Here is a 14,524-nt window from a genome sequence, read left to right on the forward strand (position 1 = left end):
TATTGGTTCGCTGGGAGTGTTATTCCCTCCACAGAGTAAGGAGTCCGGATGTTTTTAGTTTAGTGAGTGTGTGCAGAGGCCTGGCTGTGCTACTCCAGACATCACAGGATGCTTCTTCTGGTCCAGCCCCCAGGTCAGCACAGAGCCACCCAGGCGTCGGACCAAGAGTATCCCTCCCTAGCCTCCATCTGCTGCTCCTCTCTCTTGGAACAAAGTCTTCCCGAAGGTTAACTTCAACCTTCAGAAGATGAAGCTTTGCTCTCCCAAGGAGATGCGTGAAAAAGACCTACCAACCCTGAACATAATTCTCAAAGGGCGTCCTGGAGAGCTGTCGACGCCACAGCTGGGAGATGTGACTGGGAATCCTCTGCGCTCTCACTCCTGCTCCCTGAGGGCCCCGCAGCCCTGCGCAGGTGACCACATCTGCACGCCTGACCTGTCTATTCTTATGCACGAGGCCATCTCTCCTCCTTGACCCAAGAAGCTCTTGAAGCCAGCATCTCCATCTTACGCGTTGCTAGGAAGTCACACTTTTATGGGCAGAGAATCGGTGCCGAAACATTTGCTGAATGCAAAGTCCCGCCAAATGATCAAAGAGCATCTTGTATTTACAAAACCACAGAGCCTAATCGATTTACGATGGCAGGTACTGTCTGGATAATGAAATTTCTCTTTTGATGTGACAAGACTGTGAAATTTCATTCGATCCATGTAGCCTTCAGGGAGCCTCCAGCACTGCTCTGAGCCCTGAGAACAGAGATGGTGAATTCAGAAAGACACAAGCTAGAAAACTTGAGAAACTGGCTGGAGCCTCTCTGGTTCCATTTCACCCGTGACCACTCGCATTTGACCTGAAAACCAAATGCAGGTCTCAGAGACAGCCAGAGAGCTCTCACCACAGAGGGCTGGGGTCTGCGCCATGAAAGCTCAGGTGACAGGCCCTGGCCCTCTGCTGGCACAGTCACCTGGGTCAGAGAGAGTGTTGCATTGTGATTCAGATGTGGCAAGGACCATCTTGGGAGGCTACTGCCGTGGGAAAGACAGCTTGTTCTATCCACGGAGAAGGGACCATGCCATGTCATGCAGGGCCACACAAGGAATGACCAGGGTCGGTCAGGAGGCAGAGGGGAGGCGGGGGAAGGCGGGCAAGAGCCTTTACCATGGATTCTGCGGAAAGGACCAGGCGAGGCAGAGCAAGCAGGCCGAGAAGTGGGCAGCGAGAATTATCTCAGTGGGCTGCGGGGCAGAGGGGCTGCCCTGGCTCTCAGGCCTCTGGCTCGGGGGAGATCAGGGCAGCAGAAGAGAGCCCCACGGGGAGGTGGGCAGGCCTGGTGGGCCCTGGGGTGGCTGCTTCGCTTAGGAAAGGCCCACTTGCCTCTAAGACCTCGAGCTACTGGCTAGACCTTCAGGGCCAGCAAGGACCCTAAGACTCCCAGGCACCAGCCGGACAGGAAATAGAAGGCCTGATGAATACGCAGACACTGAAGCCGAGCACTTGGGACAAGGAGGCCTGTGTTCGAGGCCCAGCTCTGCAGCAGCCTGTCACCTCGCTGGGCTTTCGTTTTCCCCTTTCCGACACAGGTGCACTGGACTAGGACCTGCCCATCGTAAGGTCTGCGAGTGTAGACCTTCCAGCCTCAACGGTGCTGGGGCTTCTCAGCCCCCTTTTCCTTCCACCTCTGGTCCTGCCTTCCCCAGTTCAAGCTGATATATATTTCTTCCTGATATAGAAATGGCTGCTAAAATGCTTTGTCAAAGGAGCCTCGTTGGGTTGGTGGAGCATAAGACTCTTAAAATGCTTCGACTCAGAGTTCCCACCCTGGTACGTGAATGAAGAATCCAACTGCAGCAGCTCAGGGCGATCCCCAGCCGGGAGCAGTGGGTTAAGGATCCAGCATTGCCACAACTGTGGTGTAGGTTGCAGCTGTGGCTTGGATTCAATCCCCGGCCAGGGAATATCCATCCGGCAGGGGTGCAGCCAAAAAAAAAAAAAAGCTTCGACTCGGTCATAAAAATTGCATCGCTTAAAAACAACCACAGGATGATTCAGCCTTCTTAAAGTGGCTTGTGATTTATTTTCTCAATTTTAAGAATCTCTTGGGAATGACGGTTCTGCAGTTCGGTGGTTCCTTCAGTTTCACCTCATTTTCCTCAGTTTAATTCTAATGGAAATGAAGGCAATACCTCCTGTTTTTAAAATTACACGTAAATACCCTCTTAACAGTGTTTTCTGTTGATGTGCACACAGGAGCGTGTCTAGAGTGATTTGACCAAATATTAATACTGCTTGTCTTTTCCGATGAGATTAGGTTAATATAGACCTTTGATTCCTAGATATTCATGTAATTCTGGATGTTTTTGTTCTAGGTAGGGAGCATTTTGTACAAACAAGAAAATGCTTGTTTTCTGGGCGTGCGCTCTGCTGAGAACAAGGACAGGTGACTTTTTTCAGCGCCCAGGCCAGCTGGCCCGGGGAACTCGGCAGAGACTATTCTCAGCCAGCACAAGCCTCATGCATTGGATGCATTCATGAACACCCCCCTTTACAGCTGGCTTTCGACTCCCAGGGCGGGGCCCGAGGACACGCCGGCAGGAGTACACCAAGACACGAACCCAGGTGTGTCAACTCGGGTCCTGCCGGTTAAAGGACCCAGCACGCTGGGCCGTGCCAGAGGCCCCTTGCAGCTCACGAGGGCGGCATGTGGGTGGCACGGGGACCCAGGCTCGCACGAGGATGTGCCAGGCCGGCGGGGAGGCGGGGGCCCTGCGTGCTTGGAGTTTTGGATGGCTGTGAGTCAGCGCGTCCTGATTCTCAGAAGCCACTTGAAAGCCCAGCACCTGCTCTCCTCCAGGCTCTGATTTCCCCAGCTCAGCTCATGACGTTAACCTGATTTCAGCCGCTCTGCTGTGGCCTAATCACATTTGCGCAGGGGGAGGCGGGTGAGGGGGGCGGTGCAGGAGCCCCACCTCTGAGACCCGGGGCGGCCCTGCTGCCCAGCGCTGTCCCCATCCCTCCTCCTCGTCTCTGGCCCCCTCTGCTTGAATACAGCCGCACAGGCCCTGCCCTCTGCCTCCGGCCTGACTTGATCAAGCCAGAATGCCAAACTGTGGAGAGGAAGAAAGGGAAATTTATCACAAGCCCCAGGAAGTTCGTGGAGGGGTGGTGGTTCTGACTTCCCAGGTCCAATCTGCCCCGCAAGCCCCCTGCTCTCAGCAGTGGGGCTGGATTTTGAAGGGGCTGCAACCTCTTTGTGAAATGATGAAGGCTAAGGGGCTGCATCTCGGGGTCATGCACAGAGTTCACACAGAGTGATAACCACCAGGCACATGATTCCAGAGAATAACCAAGCCACAGGTTCAAGCCCAAGCTACCCTCCCGCCCAGTCTGGGCAGCCTCTCTCTCCAGCTTCACAGCCCTTGGCTGCCCCTTTAAGATAAGAACCAGCTGCATTTCCGCCCAGATTCTCTGACCTTCAGCATCTCGAGGCCTTGGCAGTGCCGTTTTCTTCAAGCAGACAGTCAGGGGCTCCCGGGCGCTGCCTGCTGTCCTCCAGGACGGGGCTTATGGGTTACCTCTTAGCAAGGCGTCACTGACCCCCTCTGCTGACCTCATCACCCTCTCTAGCCCTCGTCACGTGGGTACAGAGACAAATGACACAGAGATGGGGGACGCGTCTGTCTCCCCCAGGAGCGCTCCAGGAGGAAAGGGACGATGGCTCTCCGTGAATGCCCGGGGCTGGCGCAGGCATTTGACGCGGATCAGACCACGAGCTCTGATGAGCTGTGAAACTTCCCTCTGCTCCGAACCACGGGCTTCCAATGTAGGTCACGGTGCACCTTGACTGCTCTCTTAACCTCTCTGCTCGAGCACCTAAGGTCCTCGAGGGTCCCCCGGATCTCAGCACCCACAGGCCCAGCACCCAGTGGGCGCTCATCTGTCAGCCACGTGAACGGCGCAGTGAATGATCACGGAACTGGGGCACGTTCCATCCCCAGCAGCTCTGAAATACACGAGTGGAGGTGTCTGGCCCCTGCTTCCAAGACCATGAATTTGAGAGCCCACGGGGAGGACCATGACACGCAGCCAAGGTAGATGCCACCTAAGGAGACACAGGAAATGTCCCGACAAAGGCCACTCGGCAGGGCTCCCAAGCGGTGCTTTATTTCCAAGTCCTCACAAACACGAAGGCAGAGGGCAGCGGCCAGAGCAGCACCCCGCCCCCCACCCCACAGATGGTGAGCGCGAGCCTGGACCAAGGATGCCCCTGCCACACCAGTAAACGAAGGATATTGCCCCAGGCTGTGCACCCCGAGGGCACTCAGGACACTGGCCCTGAAGAGTTGAGATGCACATCAAAGCCATGCTCTCAATGGGCCCAGACTCCTGCTCTCCCCACGCATAGGAAACTGCTAAATTCAAAACCAGACGTTTAAAGAAAGTTTAACACCAGTTCTACCCACTGTCTTGTACAGAGTGTTGAGTAGTGGGGGAGGGAAGGAAGGGGAGTTTGGCGTGGGCAGAGGCGAACTACGACATCCGGGATGGGAAACTAGCAAGGCCCTCCTGTGGCGCCCAGGGGACTCTACGCAACATCCTGTGTAAACCATACCGGAAAAGAACACGAAAAGGAGTGTTACACACACACATACGTATAACTGAGTCACTTTGCTGTTCAGCAGAAATTCACAAAACATTGGAAATCAACCATCCTTCAGTAAAATTGTAAAAATAATTTTTAAAAGAAAAAGAAAAATTAGCTTCAATTCTATACAATCTTTCCCAGGAAACAGAAGAGGCAGGAACCACTTCTCAAGGGTTTTTATGAAGCCAGTATTACCCCAACATCAAAACCAGAACAAGACTATAAAAAAGGAAAATGCACAAAACAACATCACTCACGATTATAGAAGCAAAAGTCCTTAGAAATATTCGTAATTAGAATAGATAAAAGGAACTACACACTATGAACTAGTGGGATTCATTCCGGAGGCGAGAGGCTGGTTTAACACTTGAAATTCGTGGTACTCTCCCCTGTTAGCAGACTAAAGAAGAAAAAAAACCACACGACCACACTAATCGATGCAGAAAAAGCACTTGACGAAATTCAACACTAACTCACGAAAAAAATTCTCAGAACTCTAAGGATAGAGAAAAACTCGCTCACCTTGAGAAGGAACATCCATCAAAAAACCTGCAGCTGACACCACACGTAATGGCAAAAAACTGAGTACATTTCACTTAACACTGGGAACAAGGTAAGAATGCCCACTCCCATCCCTGCACTGGGAGGTTCCCGTTGTGGCTCAGTGTAACAAACCCAACTAGTATCCATGAGGTTTTGGGTTCGATCCCCGGCCTTGCTCAGCGGGGTAAGGATCCAGCATTGCCGTGAGCTGTGGTATAGGTTACAGGTGTGTCTCGGATCCTGCACTGCTGTGGCTGTAGCATAGGCTGGCAGCTACAGCTCTGATTCAACCCCTAGCCTGGGAACCTCCATATGCCATAGGTGTGGCTCCAAAAAGAAAAACAAAAGCACTGGAAATGCTATCTAATGCAAGAAGGCATGAAAAAGAAATAAAAGGCATAAAAAGGCGCACAGTTCAGAAAGAAAGAAAGAAAACTGTAGCTAATTGCCAAAGACCTGTTGATCTAGACAGAAAACCCCAAGAAATCTATTTTTTTAAAATCCTCCTATAACTAAGAAGTGAGTTCAGCAGGGTTACAAGGATACAAGAGCAATGTGCAAAAATAATTGTTTTTCTATGAGCTACAGTAAACGCAGGGACACCAAAATTAGACATACAATACCATTCACGATCTTTCCAAAAAGAATTCTGTAGGCAAAAACCTAGCAAAACATGTATAGGTTTATACGATGGAATAAAGATTTAAGTGAATACAGAGACATATCATGTTCCTGGCTTGAAGACTCAACGTAAAGATTTTAATTAACATTTAGAGCAAAGGGAAAGTCTCAAGAAAAAGTTTAAAAATATTTTTACCTCAGTGAAAATGAAAAAGGGACTTATCAAAATGTGTGGCATGCAATGAAAAGAATGCTTAGAGGGAATTTTATAGCATTAAATACATATATATATATACACACACACACATATATGAAAAGAAAGGAATATAAATTCTAATATATTAGAAAAGAAAGGAAATTTTAAGTCTACTATGCAAGCTTCCACCTTAAACTGGAAAACAGAGCAAATTAACTTCAAAGGAACTGGAAGAAGAGAAATAATAATTAGAGCAGACGTCAGAGAAATTAGAAACAGGAAGTCAATGGTGAGAATCAACAAAACCAAATGCTGGTGCTTTGAAGAGATCAATAAAATTGACAAACATCTAATTAGGTTAACTAAGGAAAAACATACATTACTAATATTAGCAATATAAATAAATAAATAGATAAACAAACAAACAAACAAAAGGAGTTCCCGCCATGGCTCAGCAGAAACGAATCTGACTAGCATCCATGAGGACACAGGTGCAGGTTCGATCCCTGGCCTCGCTCAGTGGGCTAAGGATCCAGCGTTGCCGTCAGCTGTGGTGTAGGTCGCAGATGTGGCTCGGATCCCATGGTGCTGTGGCTGTGGTGTAGGCCGGCAGCTGCAGCTCTGATTCTACCCCTAGCCTGAGAACCTCCATGTGCTGTGGATGCAGCCCTAAAAAGACACAAAAGAAAAAGAAAAGAAAACTAAACTAGTGGTTACCCGTGGTGATGGGGGAAGATGGGGATGAGGGATTAAGAGTATGAACAGCCTCGGATAAGCAAAGAGGATATATGGTACAGCACAGGTGGTTACAGGCGGTGTACGGCACTAAATTCTAATGGAGTGAATCTGCACAGATGCCAAGCCCTGTGCTGCACACTGAGACGACCATAATACTGCAAACCAACCACACTTCAATTTAAAGAAAGAAAATTAACTGAATTCTCTACACTCTCTTCCAGACAATTGAAGAAAAGGGAACGTTTGCTAACTCATTCTGTGAGGCCAGTATTAGCCCCGTTCCAAAATCGGATAGAGACATCGCAAGAAAGCAACTATAGACGACTGTCTCTTGTGGATAAAGATGTGAAAATTCTCAAAAAGACATCCGCAAACTGATTTCAATTACAGAGTTAAAAAAAATAACAACTAAGTGGGACTTCGTCCAGATATGCAAAGCTGACGGAAAGTAAGCACTGAACATCAATGAGTGTAACCTACCATAAAGGCTAAAGAAGAAAAAAAAACCACGTGAGCGTATCAACAGATAAAGAAAAAGCATTTGACAAAATCCAAGATCCATTTACAATTAAAAAAATTCTTAGCAAATTTAGGATTAGAGCAGAATTCCTTCAACTTGATAGAGAACATTTATTAAAAATCAGACATACTGAAGAGTGAGAGAGTAAAGGATTTCCTGGTAAGATCAGAAACAAGGCAAGGCTTTTGCTTAGGCCCCTCGCAGTCAACATGACACGGGGGATTCTCGCTATTATGACAAGACCTAAAAAGGGAACTAAAGGTACACAGACTGCGAGGGAAATACGCTATCCTATTTAACTGTGTGTTAACCGGTCACTGCTTTGCTCACTCTGCCTCTCTCACAAATGGGGCATCTTAGCAGCTACTGAGGTCTCAGATCTGGACCTTCTGTGGTTAGTTCTTCTTCGGTCAGTCTTGCATGTCCCAGGTCCAGGGGCCATCGATGGTGTCACCTTTAACAGGAAGCAGAAGCAAGGCTTCTCGGCTTGGCAGAGTCCCCTGGGCTGGGCTCTGGTGACAGGTTTCTGCGCTTAGCACACGCCGAGGAAAAGGAGTCTCGCTCCACCCGCCCTCGAGGAGAAACGGGCCGACCTGGAACTGCCTGGCCTGGGGCCGCTGCTACCGCCTGGAAAGGGGCCCTGGCCCTGGCCCTGCCCCCCCAGAACCCCCACCCCCTCCCCAGTGCAGGACTCAGACACCCCCAGAACTTACGAAGAAAGGAATCAGGCCGGCAGCCTTGTCTCTCTCCAGGGCCTCCTGCAGGGCAGAAGCTCGCATGGCAAACTTGCCATCCGAAGGGATTGCTTTTAATTTCACGCCACCAATCAAGCCGGCTCTTTCCACCGAGGAGTGTGCCTACAGAAAGGGCCAGGGTCAGATGCTGCAGCCCCTGAGCCTCCTTTCCTGCACCCCCCCCCCCCCCGCCCCAGGCCTGGAACCGGTTCAGGTCCTGAAGAATCCACATCCTGGTTTTATCATTCACTCTTAGCAGGTGAAGTGCTAGGCACGCTGGGGATGGTTTTCATCCAGTGGTTTGAATTCTAGAGAAGCAGGGCGCGCCGGGAAGGCACACCCCACACGTGGAGCGAGGACCTGGCCGCAGAGCTGGGCCTGCCTCCAATGCGGGGCCTCGGGCAGCAGGGCTCAGCCCAGAACACAGGGCTCAGGGACCCATACCTGGCAGAAGGGGGAGCCAGGATGGCAGCACCACGGGATGACAGGTGCATTCTCGCAGGGACGGCAGGAAAGCCAGCTCTCATTGATGCCTCCGCCCTCTGCCTGCAGCCCCACCATCACGGCCTCAGACTTGACCCTGTCCTGGGGCCTGGGTCTCAGCATTCCCTAAGGTCGGCCTCTGAGGCCTGGGCAACTCTGGCTCCAGCCCTTTCCTGGGATGCCGGCAGGTTACGCCGTGAACCTCCACGGCCTACAGTGCCCACTGGACAGCACGGCTGGAAAAAGGACACATAATGAGGGCACTTCCTAAGCTGCTGTTCTGCTCTTCAAATGAAGATCTAAAATGGCCTGTGACGCGTACGACCAGTCTCAGAGGCAGGGCTCCCCGTGGGCTCTGGGGAGTGAGGTGATCAGGCTGTAAACCGAGAGCGGGCACCTGGACCCCACGCCCACTGGGCTCCTGCCCATCAGGAACTGTGGACTCCACCCGGAGGAGCTGATTGGAGCTAAGAAGTCTCAGCAGGCCTGGGACGCAGCGACAACAGGAATTGTTGCCAAAACCACCGTTGTTTCTGTTGGTCCCTAAAAGATGGATCTCTTGGGCCCCAAGCTTCCTGGACCCCCCACTCGGCAGGGCCCGGGCATCCATCCACCCTGCATTGCTGTGGATGCTGGCTGGCCTCGGCTCCCGCCGCCCCCTCACTGCAGAGCTGCCTTCTGCTGATGGAGCCGTCTTGTCCACACCCCTCGGGACGCACAGACGCAGAAAAGGCTGGCTCTTTGCCTCAAGGTGAGGCAGCCCCATGGGGTTCATGGGCCAGGCTATGGCAGACTGTCCCATCCTGCCTCCCTAACTGCTACAGGTTTCCCCAGAAAGCACCCCTCAATAAATGGTGAACCCCTAAAACCCTGCATTCGGCCCTGCTGCTGGGGAACGCGACAGGACCTCGGAATTGCGTCCAAGAGCCCCGGCTGTCCGGTGGATGTAACGAGCTCACCTGTCGCCTAGGATGGTACTAGCCGCGCACTGCCCTTGGGAGAATCTAGAAAACATCACAGATCCCATCTCTTGGGCTAAAAGTTCCCTCACGAGACCCCGTGAGGAAAGGCAAGACCCTAACATTCACAGCAGCTCAACCTACACCCACTGACCACCTACACGGGGGGCTTCTTCTTCTTCCTTTTTTTTGGCTGTACCCACGGCACGTGGCGTTTCCTGATTGAGCCTGTGCCACAGCGGTGACAATGCTGGCTCCTTAACCCACTGAGGCACCAGGGAACTCCAAATGCATGCATTTAATAAAAAAAAATTAGGGCCTCATCTGTGGCACATGGACGTTCCCAGGCTAGGGGTGAAGTTGGAGCTGCAACTGCCAGCCTACACCGCAGCTCACAGCAATGCTGGAGCCTTAACCACTGAGTGAGGCCAGGGATCAAACCCGCGTCCTCATGGACACTAGTTGGAAGCGTCACTGCTGGGCCATGATGAGAAGTCCCACACCATTCTGTTTTGGTTTTGTTTGCAGCCTTTTCCCAGCGGGCTGGCCAGTGGGAAACGCGATGCTTCTACTTGCAGCGTCCTCTACACATCACACCGCACCCACATCTCCATTATCCTAGCGCAGCCACCAGCCAGCAGGGTGCCCATGCTGGGGGGCAGGGGCTTTTGTCCCGCAGGACGGTTTTCAAAAGGCTCAGGGGTTGACATGATTTGCCTGAGATCACAAAACTTAAAACAGCACAGCCGTGAGATGGGCCTGGGTCTTTGAGCCCCACGTGCCCACAGCACTCTGCAGGGGCCAGACGACCTCAACACCAGCCTCACGGGGGGAGGGGGGGAGGGGGGAGCTGGGCACTCGGACCTGACGGGACGTTTCTTTTCAACTCGATCCAAGTGGCCACACTTTCTCTTTAGTACAAGTCTATCTTTTTTTTTTTTTTTTGGCCACACCCTCGGCATGTGGCATTTCCCAGGCCGAGGATCAAACCTGCACGACAGTGTGACGATGCCAGATGCTTATCCTGCTGCACCACCAGGGAACTCCCAGGTCTCTATCTTGAGACAGCTGGGGCACTGCTTCTGGATTGGAAATGGCACTGTATAGTTCGGTTTGGCTCGAGGGCCCTCCCGGGCTCGCACACCCACCTGGTCGGATGCATAGGCCACCAGCTTCTCCAAGACGGCCCCTTGGGTCAGCCCCGGGGAGGCGGCCTGCAGGCGTCGCGTCACTTTGGTCCGAGCAGCCAGCAGGGCCACCAAGGTAGCTTCACTGGCACTTCCCTAAATCCAAGAACAGGTAGACATGAGCTTCAAAGGGCAGCCAGAGAATCGGTCTCTAAGCTTGGGAGATGCGAGCTGAGATCTCCGTACTTTCTTAAAGGATGAATCTAAAATTGCGACACTCAGCCTGGATCACACGGGGAGCACTGCACTCCTGCATCTACCACTGCTGCTCTCACTACCACGTCAAGGATGCTGTGTCTGTGTCACATGACACAACGGCCAGCACCTCGGAGCTCTTAGCGTGTCCTGGGCACCACCAGGCCCGCCTGTGGCCACCCCCCCACCGGGGAGGCCTCCAGCCGGGCCAGCACATGCTGCCCCCCTCCCCAGAGGAGGAGACGCCCAGGGCGCAGTGCTCAGCCCCGCTCTGTGCACAGGCACTTGGTCAGAGACATCCGCATGTCTTGACAGATGGGTTGCCTCCTGTTTGAGACTCAGAAGTGGCCCTGGGGGGTTTCCTCCATCACTAATGCTGTGGCCTGAATTGTCCCGCCCCCAAATGTCATATGTCAAAGTCCCAATGCCAGTACCTCAGACGGCGACTGCGTTTGGAGAGAGATCTTTCCAAGGGTCACTAAGCGAAAATGAGCTCTTTCCAGAGGCCCCACGCCGACCGCCTGACACGCTTTCCTCCTGTGCCCACGTCTCGTGTGTCAGCGATCTGTCCCCTGCCTCCTTTGTTGTCACCAGACATGGACCATCAAAGCTCACTGAAGGGACAGCTCCGGGGGGGAATGCTCGTCTCCCCCCGATTCCCATGAGAGTGCGGCACCCCAAGCACCACCTTCGTCGGCAGCCTTGGAACACACACTACCCCCATGTCCACTCTCCTCCCAACTCCATTTCAACGAAAGGTTGGAGGAGTTCCCTGGTGGCTCAGCAGGTTAAGGACCTGGTGTGGTCATTACGGCAGCTCAGGTTGCTGCTATGGTGCAGGTTCAAACCCTGGCCTGGGATCTTCCACATGCCGCGGGGGCAAAAATAAACAAAATAAATAAATAAATAATGAAAGGCTTGAATTACCAGGCCAGTTCAGTATGAGTTTTCCTGGAAAACTCCCCTCCTCCAGGCAACAAAAAGTGATTTAAAAAAAAAAAAAAAAAAGCCCAATGAGATCACTATTAGTCAAGCATCTGTGACTGGGACAGCTCAGGGCGGCCAGCTCGGCTCGGTGACCAAGGCAGGAGGGCAAGAGGGTCTTCCCGGCCTTTGCTGGAAGCAGATCTGTGCCCAAAGGAGGGGCCCAGGGGCAGTAACGGGACCTTTGCGTTCCCGCCGCAGACGAAGGTTGCCATGGCGAGGCCACTGCGACGCAAAGAAACAGGCTGAGCACTGCCACTGGGCTGCTGACCTGGGAGCAGAAAGGTCCTTGCATCTTTTGAGTTTTCAAGTGTCACCCCACACATGGCAGGAAACTGCCTTTTCTTCCAAGAGAGCTTTCAAACCCAATTAGGAGCAGCCCATTCTCCGTGGCCCTGTTTGTCCAGCTCAGAGGACGATTTGCCATTTGAGTCAGATGCCTGGCACTGCGCTGGTGCCCAGCAGCTGCGATTATGGCTGCGAAGGGCACAGCATCGCCCACATCCGTGGCCCCCAGGCTGCCACCAGGCTCGGGCATTCCGGGACTTCGCCAATTACAGAGTCAGCCTTGTCGGCCCGGAAGGGCAGACGTCCTGCCTCGAACGCAGACACAGCTCCTTTCATCCAGCAAACTCAGTGGACTCGTCATTCAGGAGAGCGGATTGAATTCTGGGTTAAGAGATACCAGAATTATGCTGAACCTAATGCTGGGGCTTTTGTTGATTCTGGAAAGTGGGACTGTCTTTAAAGGAACGAGCATTTAAAGGCAGGGCCCAAGGCAGCACGGCCACCTCTGGACAGTCTCACCCAAGCCAACGGTCAGGGATGCACCTCATGGTTCATTCACGGGCCCAACTCACCCGTGAACCAGCCTTGCCTCCAAGAGCTGGAGCCTATGTCTCCAGCTCTCAGTTTCCTTAACTAAGAAAAGGATTGTCAATAATTCCATCACTCTTCACGAGTATTTGGAGCTTAAAAAATGAGCACATAAAACACAAGAAATAATGAGTTCCCATGTGGCTCAGCGGGTTAAGAACCTGACTAGTACCCATGAGGGTGTGGGTTCGATCCCTGGCCTCGCTCAGTGGGTTAAGGATCTGGTGTTGCTGCAAGCTGCGGCATAGATTGCGGATGCAGCTTGGATCTGGCATTGACGGGGCTGTGCTGTAGGCCTGTAGCTGCAGCTCTGCTTTGACACCTATCCCTGGAACTTCCAAATGCTGCAGGTGTGCCCCTTAAAAAAAAAAAAAAAAAACACAAGAAATAAGCTAAAACGCAGCTTAGCTCAGAATGGGCATTCAATAAGAAATAGCTCTTATTAGACGCTACACACCTTGGATTATGAGGTATTTGTAAAATTTTGAGAAGTATCAAATTAGAAGAGTCACCTTGGGCTGCTAAAAAGAACTGAATGTGAAATTGTTTTAGCTATAACCCCCATGAAACCCAGAAAAACTATTATTATTTTTTTTTTTAGGGCTGTACCTATGGCATATGGAAGTTCTCAGGTTAGAGGTCGAATCAGAGGGGCCTACACCACAGCCATAGCCACACCAGATCCAAGCCACATCTGCGACCTACACCAGAGCTCATGGCAATGCTGTAACCTTAACCCACTGAGCGAGGCCGGGGATCGAACCCTCATCTTCATGGGTACTAGTCAGATTCGTTTCCACTGTGCCACAACAGGGACTCCCAAATTCTTTATTTGGGTTTTGTTTTGACTTTGGTGGAGAGGGGTGGTGAATATGGACTCAACCAGGAGAGCCCCAGCAGAAAGCTGACAACCTTTGTAGGCGACGGTTGAGCCCCATCCGAAAGGGTGTCCTTTGAGGGATGATTTAGAAGAGGGAGCGCTGTGACCCAATATAAATAGCTTCTATTTCTATAAATTGTGACACATCATAGAAAGGCATGCAATCGTAATAGTCTCAAAGACCTTGTAAACGAGGGGAAATGCTCAAATAAAACGGTAAGTAAAATACCACCCAGAAAATCTTCATGGCCTATCATGCCAGTTTGGTATATATATGTACACACACACACAACTGAGATAACACAGGGAGGAAGTGTGCCCCCAAATGCTTCTGCAGCTCTTCCATTCTTATAAAGGATCATGTCTTTTTCCGCAGGAGGGACAATCCTTTACAAGGAACAACAGAACCAAAACTGACACTGACGGCAATCAGTCGGCAACGTGGAAAACTGAGCCAAGGATGTAAAGAAAACCAAAATGCGGAAGAGAAAGTGACCAAAAGAAAAGAAAGAAATGAAATGAGAACGATGAGAGAAAACCAAAAATGACAGAAGAGACACCCAATCGTGGAAAAGTGAAGCTCCTGAAAAGCAGGGTAGAGGTGACGCAGAGACGGTAAAGAAACTAGAGTCGAAGAAGCGCGTTCCCGGGTAAAGGAAGAGCAAGTGGATCTTGGCCAAATGTACAGAATGATAAAGAGGAAGGAAGCCCGCTGCAAGGTCCAGGCTGTCCCGAAGGGTGCAGTCGCCCTCGGGTGCAGAACTGGGTCCAGTAGAATTAAAATCCGGGGTCCCCAGGGCAATCCTGCGCCCTGGCTCTCACGGCTCTGACCCCTAGGCTCTGCTCTTCCTTGGCAGGAGCACCCCAGAGAAACAGGAGCAACATGCCCGGGACCAGGAAGCCCCCTGAGCACTGCCCCCTGAAGGGAGATGAGGACAGGGCTGAGCCCAGCAGCCCCTCCCCAA

The 14,524-nt window shown here is 51.9% G+C and overlaps 1 protein-coding gene across 14 annotated transcripts in view; it reads right to left on the reverse strand.

Moving 5' to 3' along the window:
• Positions 1-14,524, reverse strand: part of DDC (dopa decarboxylase) — a 74,811-nt gene that overhangs the window by 32,491 nt on the left and 27,796 nt on the right. For all 14 annotated transcript variants that reach the window (XR_014814373.1, XR_014814367.1, XR_014814372.1 and 11 more), the window contains 2 exon segments: positions 10,586-10,720; positions 7,975-8,118 (listed from right to left, as the gene is read on the reverse strand). Coding sequence is in view for 5 of the 14 variants with exons in the window: in XM_021063930.2 (XP_020919589.1) it covers positions 7,975-8,118; positions 10,586-10,720 (279 nt within the window). In the remaining 9 variants the exon portion in view is untranslated.

Source organism: Sus scrofa, chromosome 9 (genome assembly GCF_054392235.1).
Source record: "Sus scrofa isolate SSC_HxYL_T2T_F1_AM1 chromosome 9, Sscrofa_HxYL_maternal_Yorkshire_Landrace_v2.0, whole genome shotgun sequence".
NCBI lineage: Eukaryota > Metazoa > Chordata > Mammalia > Artiodactyla > Suidae > Sus > Sus scrofa.